The sequence below is a fragment of the Sminthopsis crassicaudata genome, chromosome 2 (genome assembly GCF_048593235.1).
Source record: "Sminthopsis crassicaudata isolate SCR6 chromosome 2, ASM4859323v1, whole genome shotgun sequence".
NCBI classification, from domain to species: Eukaryota; Metazoa; Chordata; class Mammalia; order Dasyuromorphia; family Dasyuridae; genus Sminthopsis; species Sminthopsis crassicaudata.
This window is the reverse complement of record NC_133618.1, coordinates 529017194-529040104: the sequence shown is the minus strand read 5'-3', so window position 1 is coordinate 529040104 and position 22911 is coordinate 529017194. Positions and strand designations below refer to the sequence as shown.

The following is a 22911-nucleotide window of genomic DNA, read 5'->3' as shown; positions in this document are numbered from 1 at the left end:
AAATTTTCAAAAGTAATTTTTAATCTCATAAGATTAAAAAGAGCTAAACTTCATTTTCATGATACTAAGCAGATCAGAAGATGAAAGTATTATATAAATGAATGATTACTTCCTTTTGAGGTTAAAATGAGTTCCTGTTTATTTTAGCTTCAGATACCAAATGCTCTCTCTCTGTGAGTCTCAGTCATATACATATAAACCATATATCAACACTTACTAATTTATTTATATTTTCTTGTAAATTCACAAATATTCTAATATGACAAATATAGAACAAATCTTTGAAGAGTCATGTATATCATATGAAAGCTACACAGAGGTAAAGCTTACAGATCTATTAAACAGTTTCAAATATCTTTTGGAAAACCTGAAGTCAAACTTTTCTATGACAATGTTTGCACAAGATTATAGATAATCATCCAGATATTTGCTAGAAAGTGATAAAACTATATCTGACAAACTGCTCTAAACTAGCCTTGCTTAGGCAGATAAAAAATACACCTCAGGGAAATGGGAATTCTGACAGGTTCTGCAAACTTTATCTTCAATTTGAAATTGAACACTGAGGTTTTCCTCTGATATATATTTTAAAGTTTGATCCATTAACATGGGGATCTACTCATTTATTTTAAAAATTTTAGAAAAGAAAAACTTTTTTTTCTTCACAAGAAATAATAAATTATTAACAACAATAAATAATATTTATATAGCATTACATTATGTGACAGGCATTGTACTAAGAGCTTTACAATTATTATCTTATCTAATCTTCACAATAATCCTGGAAGGCAGAATTTATTATTACTATATCTCCATTTTACAGAGGAGACTCCTGAGGCAAACAGAGGTTAAGTGACTGGTTAAGGTCACAAAGCTAATAAGTGTCTGAGTTGAGATTTGAACTAAGACTTCCTGTTATGTCATCTATCTACTGTGCTACTTTCTCTAATGAGATAGGGAAGGCAGTTCCTTTCTGTATTTTTTATTTTCTTGCTTCACAATTCCATAATTCCAGAAGTTTGACTTGTAAATTTTTGAGGGACTTGTAAAGGAAACCATCTTTGAAGTACTACAGAATTCCTAAGAACTTAACTTCTCTGATTATTTTAAAATTGATTTTCCCTGAGTATAGATGAATTAAGAAGCATAAAACATCATTTGCAATCTCTGCAATTGGTATAGCTGATCTACATTACTAAAAGAAAATACTTATGACAAGCCATTGAATCAGAGAACAAATGGATGGATTATTAAGATTCAATGTCATCAAACATTATGGATTCTGACCACTGATAGCATCATGCCTACTTGTTCAGTCTCTTAACCTTAAATGACCAAAGCATAATCTCTTCTATGTTTTCTGTTCTCTGGGGACATGTCTTTGAAATGAGTTATAGGGAACAAGAAAACTTTAATAAACAGGTAAACAAAGATATTGCTTATATTTTTTAGATCTCAATTGCTGATCATATTAATTAAATCTTTCCTAATGTGTACATTTATTGACCTTTGGAGCTATTATGTTTCAAAGCAATCTATTATGGCACTAACTAGACATATTAAAAATTGTTATGTGTTGCTAGTTAAAAAATGAGCGTGTATGAAGAGAAAATTGGATCTTTACAACTTGCTGGATGATTTAGGGTTGATTTTCTTTCTCAAAATTTTTCACAATTTTTAATGCACAGAAATATTGGGTAGATTTTGCTTTTAAAATTCTGTTATAAGGACAATGTACATGTTGAGTGAGAAGATTATATCTATTATATTATGCTATTCATTTGGTGGTTAGTCATCTTTCCCCCTTTTGACTGCTGCTCAGAATAAAAGAAGGAAGTAATATTCTTATACTGAAACACATCCATTTTCAATTAATAGGCAAATATTTATAGGTGAATTAAAACATAAATGCTGCTCAGAGTAATATCAGTCAGTAAATAAGCATTAAATGCCTACTATGTGCCAGGTGCTTTAAGTGCTGTCTAAAACATTTCATCTGTGACTTAAATTCAAACAATGTTGCTATATTTTTTAACAAAGAAAAATGGAAAACTAATTGTAGCAAGTGCCGAGGGGATAAAAGATCACATCATATTCAGCAGTTATCATTTCAATGTCCATCTTAAAATAGCAAGTGACAATATAGAGCTCCTTTCTATGATACTCTATTCAAATGCAGGAGTGTTAAAATTTAATTTAAATGTTGTAATAACCATGGAATATATTAGGTAATTAGTAAACATTTTAAGTATTTGTTACTGAACCGATGAAACATTTTATATTATCAACATTATTTATGAAACATCGAGCATTTTTATTGAAAAGAAAAAGCAAGTTGCAGTCAAAAATTACAAAATTATCTTTTAATCACCACTGGGCTTTAAGCATTCTCCTATTTGTAATGAGAATAGTTATAATTATTATGTGGGTTTCTAAGTACTTGCCTCATGGGGAAGTTACAACATCAGTGTGTGTGTGCTATGTGCGTGCACGCGAGTGTGTGTGAATGTGTGCACATGCGTGCACATGAGTGTTATCGACACATACACATGTTTAAAGACCCTAGCCCTCTTCTTAAGAAAAAAATCTTGTGTCTTTAAAACACTTAAACATCTTTAAACACTTTAAATCTTCCAGCATCACTTGGATGATCCCCAAAATGAGAACTGAGCTATACATATCCAGGGAGGATAGTATCCTCCTTAGTTTTTGAATATATCAGTGAACCTCACAGCAGATAAACATAGCTTACAGCCAGAAAAACTGACAGACTGCAACAATGAAAGAAGTTTGAGATTTAATTGCTTCATCTTAAACTTCTCAGTTGAATAAATTGCTTTGAAAAATAACACATTGCTGCTCAGAATAGATCACTTAATAATAATGAGGAGGAAAGGGAGAAAGAAGGACAAGGAGAGGGAAGATGAGAACTAGAAGGAGGAAGAGGAAAAGGAGGAGGAGGAGACAATGAAGGTAAACAACGACACTGTCGATGATGACAATGACAGGAAAAGAAAAAAGGAAGGAAGGAATGGATGGAAGGAGGGAGGGAGAAAAGAAGAAAGAAGAAAAAGTATATGAAAATTAAATGACCTGACAGTATTTAGACAAGTATACTGTCTTAAGGTAAGTGGGAGGGCAGTGTCTTCCTCTATAGTCCCTAGGAGAAACAAAGTTGACATTGAGCTGATTTTTAGTAAAATTTACAAAGTACAGGAAATTTGCCTTTACCTCCTTTTCATCTCTCCTTCTGAACCTCTCTCCAATTTGCTGGCCACCTACCTCTCCCTTCAATCCCAATTCATTAAATGTTCAGTGTCCTTATGTTGCCTTCTTAATCACAGCTTCTGTTCCTAATTTACAAATGTTAAAATTAACATGTAACAATATCTCACATTTGTATGACATTTTAAAACTGATAGAGCATTTTTCTCACAATAACCCTTTAAGGTAGAAGTATAAATAGTAGTAAATGAAAAAAAAAAGAAAAGAAAAAAAAAGCTCAACTTAAAAAAGTTAATGGATTTGTAAGGGATCACACAAAGATCACAAAGTATCTAGGAAGTGTTAGAGCCAGCAGACTTCATGTCCAGCAGTCTTTTCAAAACACCATACTGCAGTTCTAATATAGAAGATGTAATTAAATAATCATCTTGCACTTGTTCAAATTTGTCACCATTATCTAGTTTGCCTCTTGGTAATTGATTCCTCGGGGGCAAGCAGCAATCTTCTAGTTTTCCAATGGTTCTTTGAATAAATATATATTAAGTGCCTTCTGTAGGTAAACCACTATGCTATATCTGGGGGAAATTTAAAGATAATGGTACATGGTTCCTGCCCTTCTGAAGTTTATAGTCTAAGAAGTCACATCCCTACATAAAGCATGTGGCACAGGGATATATGCACAATAAATATCTAACAACAGTTTTCTGAATGAAGGAAAGATCTTCCTTCTCTTCTGACAATTTAACAGGGTTTTAATGATTTTTTTTTCTTTTGCTGAGGCAACTGGGGTTAAGTGACTTGCCCCAGTTCATACAGTTAGGAAATGTTAAGTGTCTGAGACCAGATTTGAACTCAGGTCATCCTGACTTCAGGGCTGGAGCTCTATTCACTCCCCATCTAACTGCCTCTTGATACCATCTTATTTTACAATTTCACAGATTTCTAACTATTTGATAAAAACAAGAGATATATAAGTAATTTTACTAGAACACTTACTTTGCTATAGTAATCTGCCAAAAGTGTTTTTAGAAGAAAAGAATTTAACTAAATACTCTTTAACTAATTTCTATATGATAGCCTTTTCTATAGTTCCCACAGGATTTATACCACAGAAATACCTACTACTAGAGATTTATATCTACATTATTTAGTTCACAGTAAGCCTGTCAGAAACACTCAGTTTTACTCAGACCATAAGCTATTGCAGTTAAGAAATGATACAAATGAGTATCCTAATAGCAATATTCAGCTCTAGCTGCCAACATGTCTGCATTTTATCATCTTTACCTAATTATGAATGAATAAATATCTCTATATTATAGTTCACAAGTTCAAGATTCTTTCAATGTATGTGAGACAAAGAGAAACACTCATTAAAGAAAAAAAAAATCAGTAATACCTACTTTCTTTTTAGACTTGACTTAAACCAGTATTTCTCTGACAATTTATCAGGTCACACAACTTCTTAGCAAGGCAAGTCAAACTTAAACTGAATTTCTGGTCCTAGGGTTTCCCTTTAGACATATTGCGACAAAGCTTTTCCACATGGCCTGCTTCCTAATCTGTATTTCCATTATTAATACTATAAAATTATTCTTACCTTCTCAGTTTAGAGCACCATCCTGGTAACTATAGAAAATATAAAACCCAATGAGTTGTATGATTCTCATGCTGAGGAACCAAAATATCAAAGAGACAAACTAACATGGGACAGATTTTTATATCAGAAGTCAGTCTTAGATTTAAATTTAACTTAATTAACAAGCATTTATTATTAAGTCAGTAGCTACTATATGCCAGGAATTATGCTAAGCACTGGAGATATAAAGAAAGACAAAAGGCAGTCATTGCTCACCAGCAACTAAGAATCTATTAAAGGAGGCAATGTGGGGAAAAACCACATATAGGTAGGGAGACCAATAGATAGATTGACAGATAGATAGATAGACAAACAAACAGATAGGTAAAATAAGTAGGAGATAATCAGCAGTGGAAAGGCACTGGTATTAAAGAGTGTTAGGAAAGGCTTCCTGTAGAAGGTGATACTTAAGGTGAATCTTGAAGGATGCTAGGGAAATTAAGAGATGGAGATAAAGAAGAGAATTCCAAGTATAAAGCATAGCAAGGGGAAAAGCTCAGTATTGGGAAATAGAATGTCTACTGCAAATAATAAAGGATGCCATTGTCGTTGGATCAAAGTGTAAGAAGACTGGGAAGGAAGGAAACTTGGTAGGATATGGAAGACTTTAAAAGCTAAACAAAGGATTTTGTATTTGATCTTGGTGACAAGAGGGAAGCATTGCAATTGACTAAGTAAATGATGGGCACTGTTCAGTCATAACTGAGCTTTAAGATGGTATTTGACAGCTGAGAGGCAAATGGACAGGAGTGAGGACAAATTTGACACAGGGGGACCCACTAGCGGGATATAACAATAGTCTATGAGGTGATAAGCATTTGCATTGGGATCATAACTGTGTCAGAGGAGAGGAGGTATAAATGAGAAATGACAAGATTATGATATAGATAAATGTGGAGGAAGAAGAAGAAATTTAATTATGATAGAAGTTATGGTAAAATGTCATGAACAAAATTATCAAATTGGGAATATGTACAGTGTATAGTGAGGATTGTTTGGCTGGCTAAGAGTGTTCCATTTCTTCCCAATCATCATTAAGAATTAGAATCAGAATCAGTTTAGTTCTGAAGTAAAGTTTTAGAAGGTATCTAAGCTGTCAGTGTTACTGGATTCTAAGAGGTCATTTAACATACTGTTAAGAAAACTGAACTTCAAACCAAGATTCAGGTTCAAATCCTGGCTCTGACACTTACTGACTGTGATCCTAGACATGTCACTAAACTTCCCATAGCCTCAGTTTCCTTATCTGTAAAATGGTAATAAGAATAATAAATAAATGTCAAATACATTCTATATTGTAGGCTGCTCTGCTACCACACCATTACCACTACCATCATCATCATCATCATCATCATCATGGCAGTATGGCCTAGAGGGAGACGTCAAATAAGAACTAGGGAGATCTGGTTTAGAGTTCTACCTCTTACATATACTGGCTATATAACAGCTGCTAAGTGAAAATCTCTCAGTGCTCTAGGCAACAGCCTAGGACAGTAAGTTGAAAAAATTATGCATTGGTGGAATAAGTTTCTTCACTGGAGCACTTTCCCTATACCAATGATCAGAGTTCCAATACTGATGATGATGATGACAAGAGTGACTACCCTTGTTTCTTCTTCATTACTACAGTAAAATGTATTGTTTTTCAAGGTACCAATTTCTAATTGTTGACATGGAATTCTTTCTCCCAGATAAACCATAGTAAATACAAAAAAATTGTAAGTCTGCTGAATAGAGAAAACAGCTGGATAACATTGAGATACTCTAGTGTTTTACAAATATTGAGGAAAAGTGAGGAAGATATTAAGAGAATGAAAAGAACATGTAAATTATATGACTGACAGGATTCTATGCACGATAACCCAGGCTACTATTTTAATTGCCCCAGATGCTATGAGCCAGCAAATGTGAGCATACATATATGTGTAAGCACACATGTACACATATACTCCAGCTCCTAACACTTCTATGAAGAAAATGCAAATAAATAGACACCTGCTACAATAATGAGAAAAAGTACTTCTCTTTCAGCTGAAAAAAAAAGGTAATATTAATACATTTTATAAAGTCACTTGATTGAAATCTTAACAGAAAAAATGTAGAAGAAAAATATGTGCTTAACATATGTTCATATGTCTAAAAAGGAAAAAAAGGAGGAGAAAACTCAAGGAGAGAAATGCTCTGCACTTAATGCTGTCACTAAATGACTGCGTAATTTAATTTCCTTGAAACCCATTAGCTTTCACTAAAGGAAAATGAAAAACAGATGAGAGCAATTCTTCAGTGTGAGCAGAATTCATTTAATGTAATACCTGGGAAGAAATTTATAAGAACAACTGTATCACAACAAATGCAGAGCATCATATCAGCTCTCAAATCTTTCAGATGTGAGAGAGACAGCTAAAAATTAGAGATGAATAGCATATCAAATCAGAAAACTCTTTAAACATAAACCGTTAATAGTTTTATGTTAAATCCTAAAATGATAATTCTATGCTAAAGCTAAAATTTATTGAATTCTATAACTGATATTTGTTCTATAGAAATTATTTCTACAAAGACCTGGTGCAGAATGTTGCCTTGGGCATGTCACGTAACCCCGATTGCTTCAGTTTCCTCATCTGTAAAATGAGTATGAGAAAGAAAAAAATGGAAAAACTGCTGACTATTACCTGTGAGATTTTAGCCAAGTCATTCAACCTTTTATTCTTGACTTTTTTTCCCCCCTGAGGCTGGGGTTAAGTGACTTGCCCAGGGTCACACAGCTAGGAAGTGTTAAGTGTCTGAGACCAGATTTGAACTCAGGTCCTCCTGACTTCAGGGCTGGTGCTCTATCCACTGCACCACCTAGCTGCCCCTACTCTTGTCTTTTAAAAGCAAAGGGATGTATATCCCAAAGAGATCTTAAAGAAGTGAAAAGGATCTGTATGTGCAAGAATGTTTGTGGCAGCCCTCTTTGTAGTAGCCAGAAACTGGAAACTGAGTGGATGCCCATCAATTAGAGAATGGCTGAATAAATTGTTATGGAATATTATTGTTCTGTAAGAAATGACCAACAGGATGATTTCAGAAAAGCCTGGAGAGACTTACATGAACTGATGCTAAGTGAAATGAGAAGGACCAGGAGATTGTTGTATACTTCAACAACAATACTATATGACGATCAATTCTGATGGAATTCTTCATCAATGGAAATCTTCAACAATGAGGTGAACCAAATCAGTTCCAATAGAGCAGTAATGAACTGAACCAGCTACATCCAGCGAAAGAACTCTGGGAGATAACTATGAACCTCTACTTAGAATTCCCAATCCCTCTATTTTTGTCCACCCGCATTTTGGATTTCCTTCACAGGCTAATTGTACACTATTTCAAAGTCTGATTCTTTTTGTACGGCAAAACAATTGTTTGGACATGTATACATATATTGTATTTAATTTATACTTTAACATATTTAACATGTATTGGTCAACCTGCCATCTGGGGGGGGAGGGGAAAATTAGAACAAAAGGTTTGGCAATTGTCAATGTTGTAAAATTACCCATGCATATATCTGGTAAATAAAAACCATTAAAAAAAAAAAAAGCAAAGGGATGCAACAAGATGATCTTTTAAAGTGTTTTATCCAATTTTAAACCTGTCATTCTATAAATTGAATTTTTACATTTCTTATTGAGAAATTTAAATTTTTTGCTCTAGAGAGCTATTTTTGTTCTACCATGATAACAGCTGATAAGAGAAAAACTTGAATAAATATGACAAAATATACTTTAAACTTGACAAAGCAGTAGTAGAAAATATAATATAATAAAAATATAATAAAAATCTGCTTTGTCAGTGCAGAAGGGACAGCAACTTTATGATGATCTTCCATCATCATACTAATGTGTAAAAGGTCTGAAATTTTCCACAATCTAAAAATAAAACAACAGTTATTCTATTGCTTAAAGTGTTCTTATATTATGTAGAGGGCCACTTGAGATCATGCAAAAAAAAAAAAAAAAAAAAACACCACAAAAATTTGTAACAGTTAACTATAAATAAACTAATTGATTTAATTTGCTGTACAGCAGTATTGGATGCCGATTCCTTTTTAATTGCAATTCCCTAGATAATGTAAAGAAAACCTGAAATCTAACCATTCTCCTGAGATACCATAAAAGTGAAAAACAAAATCATGTATTACAGTACAACAATGCATATAGTCATTTTGCTACACAAAGGTGGAAATATCTGTTTACATTTTCTAAGACAAAAAGTTATAATCCAAACTTATTTAAATCAAGTAAGTACAAAACTCTCAAATGTGAATGCTATGGTGAAGTTTTTTGTTCTTTTCACATGATTCTAAGTATCCATAAAAATCAGTCATCCAAAACTTCTTGATTTTTAGCCATGTTGAACAGTATATTATTTTTATTTCTATTAAGTAACCAAAGAGGACTATTTAATAGAAATGATATCAAAATATTGTTTGTCTCAGTACAAAAATTGCAAAGATTCACCCCAAAATTGAGATTCTGTAGCATATAGTATTTACACTAAACACCACCCCCACATATTTATAAGAAGACTATTGTTTTAAATAAAAACCTAGAGTGTTTAAACACCTTTAAATAATATAACCAAAGTAGTTCAAAATATGGTTTAAATATATTGGCAGTTGTTTAAAATCAAATAAAGGTAAAAAAAATGTTACTAGATAAGAGAAATGCTATAGACAGAAGAAAGTTGTAGGTTATATTTTTGTTGCACAGGCAAACGTTTTCTGCTGGTACTTATACCAAAAAGAACCATAATCTTCCATGGGGGCTTGAAAGGCTAGGACAAAAAAATATGACTTGTTATGTGAGTAAATACAGCTTTTGAAAGACTACAACCAGCTCACCCAGTTCCAGCTCATCATTTTGAAGGGGTGCCAAACAGTTTCCAGGATTCTAAACAAGGCCTCCCTATTCCAGTCCTGAACACTGAGTAAACAGCTCTAATTCTAAATACAATGGACTACAATGCCTTCATGAACTCTCACCCCGATTTAAGCCTGGCAAGCAAGGGAAAAAACTGCCAAATTCAGTGATAGTATCAGTAGCAAAATAGCATTATAAAACACTTATCAAGAATTAAATTTCACATGATACTGTGGTGAATACTATATAGTAAAATAATTGCAAAGGCTTCATGCATTCTTAAGGAAACCTGACTTGAGCAACTCTAACGTGAATGCATTATGGTGAACTGCTCAATCAGATAGTGAGACTAAAACTAAGAATATCAATATGTAGCCACTTAATTTACCAAACTTAAATTAAAAAGTCCATAGTAATTAAAACCATGGAACTCACATTTAAAGGTGGTCACAGAAGGATTCTATTCTATAGTTCTGCAGAGCAAACTATTGGTCAGAAATCTGTCATAGATGTGTGGGGCTGAGATAAACAGTGTTGCATCAAAGAAAGTCCTTCAAAATGATTTTTTTTAAAAAAGCAGTCCAATCAAATACTAAAAAGAACCTCAAATATATTCCTAGGAAGTATTTGATTTCACAGACAGAACATGTATATCTGTTCAGTACCTAATATGTGCAGGCCAGCTTGCTAGATTCTTTGAAGTATAAAAATGATAGTAGCAGGTCCTCTGTCTACACAGAGGTTGTCATCTAGCAGGAAGAGATACACAGATATTATAATATAAGATCATATTTAAGTGCATAAAAGAGGTACAAATAAAATAGTGGGCTCCCAAGAGTCAATTAGTCAATTCAGATTTATTAAGTTGATATGAAGAAAGGCAAATGCATGGTTCTTGCCCTCAAAAAAAAAAAAAAAAAAAAAAAATCTAAAGGGGAAACAATGAAAAAAAGTGCATGAACAGAAGATCATTTTTGATCAAGTTAGGAATTTAAAAATTGCTATAGTTTCATAAGACATTGAAGAACATTCAAACAATAGAAAAATACAATGAACAATAGCAAGCAGATTGGTTTGACTGTAAAGAATTTGTTAAAGAGTAATATGAGAAATAATAAATTGTTGAACATTGTTCTAGAATGTCAAAAATCTTGAATGCCAAGTTAAAGAGACCAAACTTACTTCAGCAGACAAAAGGAAACTGAAAAAGTTCTGAGCAAAGATAAATCTGCATGAACTGGAGACTTCATAGCTAAGCCAAGAGATACTAAAAGTCTCGGTGAGTTTATTGACCACAGATATATAGGTGAGCTGCTCCTATACTGCATGCAATGTACCCTAAGATTGAATTGTGTTCCAAAAGTCTAATATTGACAAGCCAATTGGTTTGAAATTCAAAATTCCTTTTTCTATAGAAATAATATTTAAAAGATGTTACATTCCACAAAACCCAGCAGCAACCTGTTTCACATGGAGTTGTAATATATCTGAAATAGATGCCTACAGGACAGAAATCCTTACTGTAATCTGATTCAGAGAATATAGAGTCTAGTTATAACTGAAAAAAAAAAAAGGTGGGGGAAGAGCTGAAATCTCAAGAGAGGGAAGATGTGAGCAAAAGAACATTGAGGAAAGAATAAGATGCCCAGCATGAAGTGACCAAATGAGAATGAGAAAGGACTAGACAAGGACAGGAGGCTGGCCACTCTACAGCTATTTAAACCATGACATAACTAAAATAATACTAATGGTAGCCTGATGATCACCATATTCCTTAAACACAGAAGGTAATGAGAAATGAGGAAAGAGAAAGCTCTAGCTGGGGAAAGATTTCAAGGGCAAGAAGGAAGGGAGGCATTAGAAAGTAACTTAAGTTAAATATTTTAAATCTAGGGGTGTTTGATATGTAGACAATGGAAGTAAAAACAATTATGAGTTACTATGAGTCTTTAATGACGTACTAAATGGATAATTACAATTAACATCACACTTTTTACTTTTCAGAATGTTATCATAGATTAATTTTATCTTTAAAATCACCCCTTGAGATGGATGGGGTCCACAAGAGTGCTGTTCTATCTAAATAAGTTGTATTAATAAATAGAACACTGAATTAGGGGTCAGGAGCACTGGCTGATTTTACCCTGCTTTCCCACTAAACTAATTAAGTGACCTCATTTTTTTCAACTGGCAAAATGCTGATGATTATCTAGGCTCCTCTCTGTACCATATAGAGATATTACTAGATATAAGAATGTAAGGGCCCTTAAGAATATTTGTTCTAACTCTCTCATTAATCAAATGAGGAAACTGAGGCCTAAAAAAATTTAACTGACTTTGCCCAATTTGAACTCCTTTGCTTTCTCTAAATCCCACCCCCTCTCCTATTATCTCATGCTAATAGTCAGATTACAGAATCAACATTTTTAGAGTTGAAAGGGATGTTAGATGAATGATAATTCAATTCCCTCAATGAGGAAAATAACATAGTAAGGTGTTGCTGAAGGTCTATTAGCTAATACATAATAGACCTGCAATTAGAACCTGAGTCTTGACTCATTCATTGTTCTCTTAACTAAACATAATATAGACTATTTTGGACCAACGATTGAATAATCCATGAAGTTCAAATGAGGTCTCAGACACAATGTACAAGTTTTATAAAAAGGTATACTGTGTAAGTCCAAAATTTCTTGGCAAATCAGTACTTCAACACTTTCCTCTCCCCACCTATTTTATTTCTTTCCTTTAGAATAGGTCAATGGTATTAATATTAAAAGTTAAGGCAAAAACAGTGGGGATATTAGAAGATTTCCATAAAATAAAACTGATTAATCCTTAACTGCTATGAATGACATCTATCAAACAAAGGAGGGAGAGTAGGGGAAGAATAATAAAAGTGGGAGTTAAAAGAAAGAAGGGAACTTTAATTGGAATATTCTCTTACAGAGGAAAAAAAACAACCAACACAGAAGAGATCTGGAAATAAGATCAAACTTTGCTTAGGAATACTACAGGAATTCATAGCTACGGTCAATGTATCTCAGCTTCACTTTGAAAGAATACAAATCTGTTTGATGCTAATTACTTACCCTTGTGCCAAAAGGATGTACTTATTTCACTTGAAATACAAGAAAAGCCCTCTTTTCCATACTGACAAATCAACAGGATAATTCTAGAATTCATTAGAGAGGAACACTAACTGATCCAACATAATAGCTTTACTTCCTGTGCAAAACACTTCAAAAATATCTAAATGAATATGGAAATGCATCTTTCTGTGGCAAATTGTTCATTATTGAATCATTATCAACCCTTGTTAGACAAAATTTCTCTTTTTTGCAATGTACAAGATCATTAAAATGTTTGAGAGCTCCATCATGAAAGACAGTGGCACTTTATAATCCACTATCTCTTCAGGCAAATGTGCTTATGGCTGAACATAATACTCAAAATAACAACATTCCCTCGACATACAATTCTCTCCTCTTCTCCCCCACCCCTTTTAATGGTGCCTTTAAATGTTGACAGCAATGATGAAATATGTTGCTGCTTTCTGTACCAGCTTTAACTGTTTCAGTGAAATTCCTCAGCCACAGCTTCTACTAAGAAAAAGACACCTATTGTGATGATGATCAGGTCTCTGTGGATAAACCTTCTTCTAACCCTGCCTGGCCTGTTTTGCCTGTTTTGACAAACTTAAGCTTCTCAGCTCAAACTCCTTTAAATTATGAAACAGCTCAAAAAAAAAAAAAAAAATGCAGCCATTCACAGGAGCTTTACCTTGTGCAATAAACCCACATATCTCCTTGTATCTTAAGTGCTCAATTACTGCAGCTCACATCAAGTTGGATTGGTTGTGGCTGTCTGGAGCAGCTCTACAATTTGAAAGACATTCATTTCCAAGAGCAAGCTATTGTCATGCAGATAGTCTTTAGACTATGATGTTAGATTGACAATATACTCAGTTAAAATACCTCATTTGATCACTTTTACTGAAAATAAAGAGAAGGAAGTATAGTAAATCAGATATTGCTAATGACTAGTGAATTCTTTTTCAACATTTCTAGCTAATCTTTCCAGGGTTATCCCTCCTCCACCCCCACCCCCCATATGTAAATGAACACTTTCAGATTAGATGGTTAAAACTTCCAAAGGAAAACTTATGGTTTCTAAAGCTGTACCTGATTAACTATGCAATGCAATTCAGAAGAATGCAAATTATGTTCTGTGAACTGTGGAGAAGAGACCAGGCTGCTTATATATCACAGTTACTTTATTTTATTTCATGGCCATTTTAGATGTTGATATTATACACTGGATATTAGATAACTATTTAAAAGATTCTAATAATAATTATCTGGAAACAGCCGGAATTATAGGCACATACTCATAATTGCTCCAACTGAGGCAGAACTGAAAACGTTACCTCAAAGTAAATTACAGAAATATTTTTAGTCAACAGCTGCTCAAAGCAGGAGACTGACATGCATACCTCTTATGATTCATTTAATTCCCATCCTCAATTCCCTGCAATCTCAACAGTCACCTCAGTTCTGAGCTGTGCTAATGATGTAATTCTACTGTATTTAGAGTCATCTCTGTGAGCTAATAATAAAGGTAACAACAGCAATAACAAAAGGGCAATTTGTTTCTAAAATTAAGGTCTCCACTGAGAAATTTATAATTCCTGCCCAAACTCCAAGAAATAAAAATCTCATTTTCCCCAAGCCTTCACTCTCATAATAAACTAAGTAGAACTTTGTGTCACTTTGACAAGCTATACTTACCTATAATATTACATTGATTGGAAATACTTAATTTAACATTAATATATGCCAAATATATTAAGTTTTACTTCACCAACTGAAAAAAGCAAATTTTTAAAAACAAATTCTGACACTAAAATAAATAAATAAATAAAAATAAAATAAAAAAATAAAGAATGAAAACTGACTTCTTCTTATGCTAAATAATGGAAAACAACAAACTTTCAGTAGGCTAATTTTTGAACTAATAAGAACAGAAAACTATTTTACTGGGGATAAAGTTATTTTATCACATCTCAAGATTTGGTTTTCAAGTGACACTCGTTAAACTGATATCTACTGGCCTGGGCAATAAATATATTTCAATTTCAGATTCTGCCTCTTATACACCATGGAGGAAATGAGAATAAAGCCAACAAAAAAAAGAAATTGCAGACCACTAGGATTTTGGATTTGGATAATCCACTTAGATTAGCATGGCTGTGTCTTATACAGACAATGCTAAGATCACAAAATAGGTCACATCCATAAGAAACAGGATATGTAATACAAGCAATGTCAATCGCACCAACTGCTTTCTTTATAGAAAGTAAATGTGTCTTTTATGTCTTTGTCCTAAGCGCAAACATTTTATATTGTTAGGCCCCAACTTTGGGGAAGTAGGGGAAAAACATCGAACAGGGAGATAGAGTATAGTTATAGATATCCTTTTTCACAAGGTTGAGAAAATGTGGAAGGAAATCAGTGGAACAATCAAACTTCATTTAAAAATCTGCCAAATTTCACTCCATTTTGGCAGGATCAATGCTCCTTTATATAAGAAATAGGGCACCAAGAAAAGAGGATTGTTGTTGGGAAAATGGACAGGGAATGCCACTGTATAGAAATTATTTATAGATAAGTATACTTTGATATATAATCTTCATTTTTACAGGAAAAAAACCTGTTTCATGTAAACTGCATATAACAATAAGAAAATGTCTCTGTGTGACATTAAGTAAATGAGAAATGAATGAACAGTTGCGAGATTTTGCTTTTTGGAGACAACTGTTTTCAAGAGTAAGCAAAATGGCCTTCCTGATCTACTCTGGGTTTACAGAAGTCAGGTAAACACACCCCCACATTCACTTTCCACTCCCTCACCTCATTTAAACAAATGCTACAACATGAAATTCTTTTAAATAGTGCTTCTCTGCTAAAGAAAGAAGGAGCTTATATAATACTCCTGTTGACCAAGTTTCTAGCAGAACTGTCAGCTGTAACACTGCCTCCTCCTTTCTGAGAGAAGGACAATGATGCTTTGTGAAGGGAAGGGCAGGCCTTTATGGAGTAGCAAGCTCCACCAGCAGAGCCCCCGGTAGAGCGAAACTCTCTGTTGCTACTAGAAACTCACAAACTCCCAGATGCTTGATGTGTTGCACTAAGACAAGAGGATGAAAAATGCTTCTTTCTGACCAAAGAGGCTTTGAGGGGGCTACTCGGAGGGAATTACCTACTTACCCATCAGATTTGAGTTCATGAAAGGTGTCGGGGACAAGCCTTCGTGGGCCCCTAATCGACTGTCATTCAAGTGATCACTGTAATGAGGGCTGTCTGCAAAACCCTAGGGAAAAAAAAAGACCAGAGTATTAAAGAGATTATTTGGCAGTCCTGCTAATTGAGTGTAATGACACTCTCCTAATTAATAGACAGACTTATAATTGGTCATTCTGTTTATTGTTTTATTTAAAAAAAAGAAGAAGAAGAAGAAGAAAAACACTACTTTATAGCAAATGTACCATTAATATTTTCTAAGTATTTGTTGAACTTTTCTCTGGAAAAAAAGAAAAAAAGAAAAAACTTTTGTAGGTTTCTCAATATAAACATTTTTGTCACACTGTTGTCAAACAATATTCTAAAATTTTATAATTTTCTGTAGTTGACTGAGAGATTTTAGGCATGGAGTAAGGGTATAAAGATTGCATCTATTAGGAAAATTTGTTTGCAATGAACTTTTAAAAAGCTCTTCATATCAGAGGGAAAAGTTTAAACACCAAAACCTGATAATAAGAAAATACATAATCATGGATACCAACACAGAGGGAAATATCTACATTTCTTTCCTCACTGATTCCTTGCCACTTTGGTTCCTACAACTATAACAACTATAAGTAAGGCAATTAGGAACTTTGTTGAAAAGCACTACATATCGCTCCCCAGTAGTTGGTTTTTAAAAAATCTATTGCCTAGCAAATACAAAATTAAAAACAATATTCCATTCAAAATTTTTCATGCTAATACAGTTAACAAAGTCCTTGGAAAAGTAGGTATTGCATACAAAAGGAAAACTTTTTCTTTACAACTTTATCTTTTAAAAGTAACTGAAAAAATGAAATATACTCTGGAAAAAACCTAATAAAGTAGATCTTTTCATTTCATGAGTGCTATGATTTTTGTTCCTTTAGAATGATTTTCTGAGGGAGAAAGAGAAGGAATGGTAGTGAAGAAAGAGGGAACACCAAAATTTCCCTGGAATTAAGTGTTATCTGAACCAAACAACAACTTTATGAATTAAAAGTGCCTTAAGTGCTAAAACTAAAATTCACTAGGCATAGTCTTTAATCTCTAAAATTCTTTTTTAAAAACAATTTTGAATACTTTTAATTTGGTTAAAGAAAAGTTACAGGGACATAACTAAACACTCTGCTTTAAAAAAAAATCAGAGTAAATGCTAGAAAAACTGACAGAAAGAGGCCCATGCAAAGGAAAAAATTGCTCTGGCTTTCAGCAACCAGAAACCACCCAGAATCCCCTGGGACTATAAAATCATCAATCACTGAACATTTATCATTTTCCAGACTGCAGGCTAACATTCAAGACGACATTAATGGGGCTGAAACAGGCCTCACTATCTTTGCCGGCGTGCTGTCAGTTCAACCAAAGGGCTAGGAACTGAGGGCTAAATAACTGTCAAATCACGACAATTGCTTATGGATGCATGTCACAACTCCTTCTGCTATGCTGCTTTAAAAGTAATCTCCCGAGAATCCTAACTCCCAAATGAATCTTTGTTTCATTTTTTCTCCTTTAGAATCACTGATACACATGTGATAGACATTCAAAAAGAATGTTGGTGACATTTATAACTTGGTTATGACCACAAGGGTGTCCTCTGGTAACCATGACCATGGATGGTCCCGTCTGTCACAAAGGCAATTCACATCAGCAGCTGCCCAGAAAGGTGGAGTGGCTTCTAGCTAAGGTCATCGCATGTACTTTACTTCTGTGTTGTATGAAATAAACAGGCCAAAAATACCAAGTGAAAACACTAATATTTTACACTTAGCTGATAACTTGTCCTCCTATTTAAACATACATACAAAATAGAACAGTATTACCAGCAAAATGCTCAATTATTGTGTCTTATCATCCTCTAAAAACTAACTATTCCAACAACAAGAAAATATATCAAGAAGAATGTGTATGCTATCTGTATACCACATTTGCTCAGTGTTCCTTTCATTGCTGGAGGGTGCTGAAAGAATAAATGACCTGATATTTTCAAAGTGCTTTGTGATGTTGATACACAATAAGAAGCATTATTCTTTTTTGTCTCATGAATCTTTAAATTTATAAAAATAAAAATAATTATTCGGTTCTTAAGTCATTATTTAAACCATTATAGTGGTTTTAAAAACCTACCAAAACCTTAGGATACCTCTAAATAAGTACAGAAATAGTTAACAAATTTAATCAATTCACAAACACATTTGGATAAGTCCTTTATTGGTTATCTGTAGAAAAAATCTAAGAATATCACTAGCTTCTTTTTTGCTAACCCAAATGTTTCAGTACTATGTTCTCTGTCCATATCATTTAGTATTATTTCAGTGTAATTTCACATCATCTTAAGCAAAATATAAGCAAGAAGCTGTTTTTTTAAAATTTAGTATTTATTACATAGTTTCTCAACTCTTTCTGCTCTGCAATACACTTGTAAATTTCTAAAATTATTGTGATATAAGTGGGTAAGAGGGAGGTAGGGAATGAATACATCCACTGACCAAAATTGATTTTTATTTTGGAGAGAGTACTATTACTTGGGAGAAAGAGAAAAATTATTTGACTATAACAGAAAAAAAAAGAAAAAAGATATATGCCTAGGACTGTGCAATAATAATGTAGTAGAGAGGAACAGAATCAGATTAGAAGTCACAAACCACCAATGTCCAAAGGAAATTCCAACTATGATCTGCCTGAGGTGGTGAGAGAGCACAAATAAGAAAACAAACTAAAAAAACACACACAAAAAAAAGTCCAACATAGTACATATAAGGGAGAACTAGAGCCAACTTATTACAGATATATCAGTGGAGGCTTTTTGAAGTGCTAGTGTGTCAATAGCCTATATGTGGAACATTGATATGATAAATGCCAAAGTCAAATATAAATAATCTGGGGAAATATTTACTGTTCTACCTTATTCCTATGCAACTGATTTTCCTTCCTTTGCACTGATAACCCATGCTAGTATGTATAACATATGATTTATTAGGATAGCTACTATGCCAGGCATATAATGTATCTATGAACAATAAATTCTCTAGAAAGAGACTTTGTTCTGTGTCATGCTACAACTACCTATATATGTTTAATCTGACGATCAATTTGAAAATTTAATTCTGTCTTATAGTCAGGAAGAAATACTGGAAAATTGGTTTCAACACTGGAAAACTGGTAGTTATGGCTATCATCATCAATATCACATTTAGGTCCCAGGAGTTTCTGCTAAAGTATAAACAATCTCTGAATCTCTATCCACTCAAACAAGATCTAATGCAACTGGGTAAATAAATTCTATCACCAGTTTTAAAGTAACCAATTAAGGGAAAATAGAGTTGTGAGAGCATTATCTCCCTCTCCATATGAAGGAACTTGATTGGTTGACTTGAACCTAAAAACTTCAATAGTATCTTCAAAGTCTCTAAAGAAATCTCTTTTCTAAAGTTCCCACAAGGTTAGTTAATGCATTTGATGTGACTAAGAGTTAGTAAAAAAGGGGTGGGGGATGGGGGTGAAGAGAGCTGGAGGAGAAAAAAAAAGGCAGCATTCAGAACAGTGGAGTGGAAAGACATCATTGGTAAAAAGATGAAGTGTGAGTGAGTTGGTGATATGCCCAACAAAAGGGTTAAATGACTAGACTAGAGCTGGTTTTAAGGCAGGAAAAAATTAGAAGACAAGACTGAGTGAGTAGGAAGAATGAAAAGTTAGAATCAAGAAGACAATAAAACTGGATAACTATTCATGGAAATGATTTCTATTTTGGAAACTATTAAACTACTAAGATTATAAAATTCCCAAACTCTTGATAGTATACATGAGAACATGCTATAAACATCCAGAAAAGTACTCAAATATAAAAAAGATGTTACCACATTTCTTTACCCAGAAAATTTTGAAACAATGGGGCAAAAACTTAAGATCTTAATAGGTATTTTAATTTCATAAAATTGATTTTTCCATTAAAAATGATTATTTTGCACAAGAGGTTTTACTGCATCTGTGTACATAAGGAATGGGAAATATAAAACATATATATGTTACTTGAATCACCCATGTTCATAGTGTGCCATCATTCATAGTATTTCCAAAATATCACACTTGTAATTTACTCTTCCCATTTTGGGGCAAAAATAAAAAGTATACAATAAATTAATTATTGATTAAAAATAATTTCATTTATGGAGAGAACAAGGAGAATTGTTCAATAATATATACACAAATTTATTCAATTTTTAATTTTCAAATATAAATGGTCTAATATACAATTAAGAGCTGTTTATAAAAGCATTAGGAAATTATGAAATATATATTTCATACTCATCTCTCTGCTCTTTTCATTGTGTAGGAAGCTACAAACATTAATTCCTACCCACTAATATGACAATAACACCCAGGTGATCCATCAATGCCAATAGCTTTTTAATCCTCCAAAATGCATATTGTCAATTAAAACTTTTCCATAAAAAAAAAAATCCCCCTAACATAAGAAAAGAAATAAAATAAGATTAAATCTGTCCTCCCTTTTGTTATCATGGCTACAACTACAAAAGGACAAAAATCTTTCTTTTGATTTTAACTAGTCTTTATTTTAAATTTTCTTATATCTTCCAAAGGACAAAGAAGGCAGCATCAACAGAGTAGTCTTCTAAGGCTGGGACTCATTTACTCTGACTTTTGTTAACCTAACAAACCTCTAATCAGAAAACGCTTGTAAAATAAAAATGTTTTTAAAAAAGATTTTGTTCATATAATTTTGAAATGTTCAAAAAAAGAAAATGGGCAAGGCCCCATTAAGGAGTAATCTTTCTGTAGGAAAACTAAATTAACTGTGTAGTGAGAGATCCATGCTAATATAGAACAAATGAATGTATAGTATAGGAGAAGAAGTGATGGACTTTCCAGTTAGGAAACCTATTCATATAACTTTTAGTAAATTACAATCTCCTTAGGCCTCAGGTGTCTTACTGAGGAAATAAGGATCTTAAGCTAGATACTCTCCAAAGTTCTTCGATTTATGGGGTGAAGAAGAGAAAGAGGAGAAATGCATTTTTGGGGGAAGGGACAAATGAATTTTCTTTTGGACATACTGAGTCATTTTGAACTTAAAATATCTAAAACAGAATTATTCTCCTTTTCCCCCAAATCTACATCTATTCTTAACTTTCCTAATTTTATCATGTACACAACTATTCTTCCTTTTAGTTACCTAGATTCCCAATCTTAACTTCTCAATTCCTCTCATCACATAAATTCAAAGAGCTTCCAAGTCTCAATGTTTCTGCCTCCATTATATTCCTCACATCAGTCCCTCTTTCTCTACATATAAGGCTACCTATAAGGCTACCATCCTGCTTCTGACTCTTGTCACCTCTTGACTATTACAACAGCTTCCCTACTTAAACTCTCTTTCTACTCAACTCCATTTCAACTTAGATTCTGAAATGACTATCCTAAAGTATGAGTTCCATCATGTTATTTCCCAACTTGATAAACCCTCAATAAACTTCTTACTACCTCTAGGTTCAAATCTAAACCCTTTTTGTTTCACAATAAAAACTCCTCACATCTCTGTTCCAATCTACCTTTCCAGTATAATATACTGTTCCATTTTATTTATTCCAAATAGTTTGGATAAACTAGATTTCCTGGTGTTCCTCACAAATGAACTTTCCCTGCCATTTTGCCTTGCACATACCAACCCCATTCCCAAAATGTAATTCTTCATCTTTGTCTCTTATGATCCTTAGTTTTCTTCAAAGTCCAAGCTCAAGAAAGGGCCATCTTGACGTCTTTCATGATCCCCACTCCAAAAGCCAGCATCTCCCATTCTAAGTAACAATGTACTGCTGGTGTCTTTATGTTTTGCCCATGTGTGTGCACATGCATGTACACTAGTTATGTGTGAATATGAAGAGATTTCTTCATGCCAATCCCTAGAGGCAAGTTCTTCAGATCAGAGATCACCATCATTATCACAATCACTATCATCACTAGCATCATTTATATATATAAGCTTTAAGGCTTCCAAAATGCTTTACAAATATTATTTTATTCTCACAAACAACATTTTATTCTCACAACAATCCTGAGAAGTAGGTACAATTATTATGGCTATTTTTACAGATGAGTTAATTGAGATAGAAAGACTTGCTCAGGGTAACAAAGCCAGTTAATATCTAAGACTAAATCTGAACTCAAATCTTCCAGACTCAAGGGCCAGTGCTGTAACTACTCCATCTTATCCATAGTCACCACTAGTAAATATCAGAATTGCAACTCAAAGTTAAATTTTATTCTTTTAAGTCACTTACATTTTTTCTATTCTACCATGGCTTTCCTTTTTACTTCATAGACTAAATTTCAGATATGGATCCCATATGATAATCTATACACTTTTTGCTATTAATAAAATCAGAAATCATTATGAACCCTAAGAAATTGTAGCTTATTAATGAGAATGTACTCTTAAATTCCACATTGGTTTGTTTCACAGAGTTTTAGAAATAGAGGAGACCTTAAACATCTTCTACTTCAGTTTCCTCACTTTAGAAATAAAGACCAAAAGTAAAAGTTAGAGGTATATTGAGGGCTAAAAGCTAGATCTTCTACTATAGGATCTTTCCTACTACACCACAAAACCATAATCTTTACACTTGACTTTCTCTATCTGCAATGAAAAGGTCACATTATTTGCTCACAAAGATTAGAGACAAGTCATTCAACAGTGATATACACAATTGTTATATATTGCTTCCATAGGATTCCAACTCTGATGAGAATTCCAACAAATTATAACAAAACTTTTTTTTTCAATCCTAAAACATGCTAA

General features: G+C 33.3%; 1 protein-coding gene across 5 annotated transcripts in view; it reads right to left on the bottom strand.

Moving 5' to 3' along the window:
* The window catches only part of TCF12 (transcription factor 12), a 411883-nt gene that overhangs the window by 192875 nt on the left and 196097 nt on the right, over nt 1-22911 (bottom strand). For all 5 annotated transcript variants that reach the window (XM_074294613.1, XM_074294612.1, XM_074294614.1 and 2 more), the window contains one exon: nt 16041-16143. In XM_074294613.1, coding sequence (XP_074150714.1) covers nt 16041-16143 — 103 coding nt within the window. The remainder of the gene's footprint in view (nt 1-16040; nt 16144-22911) is intronic.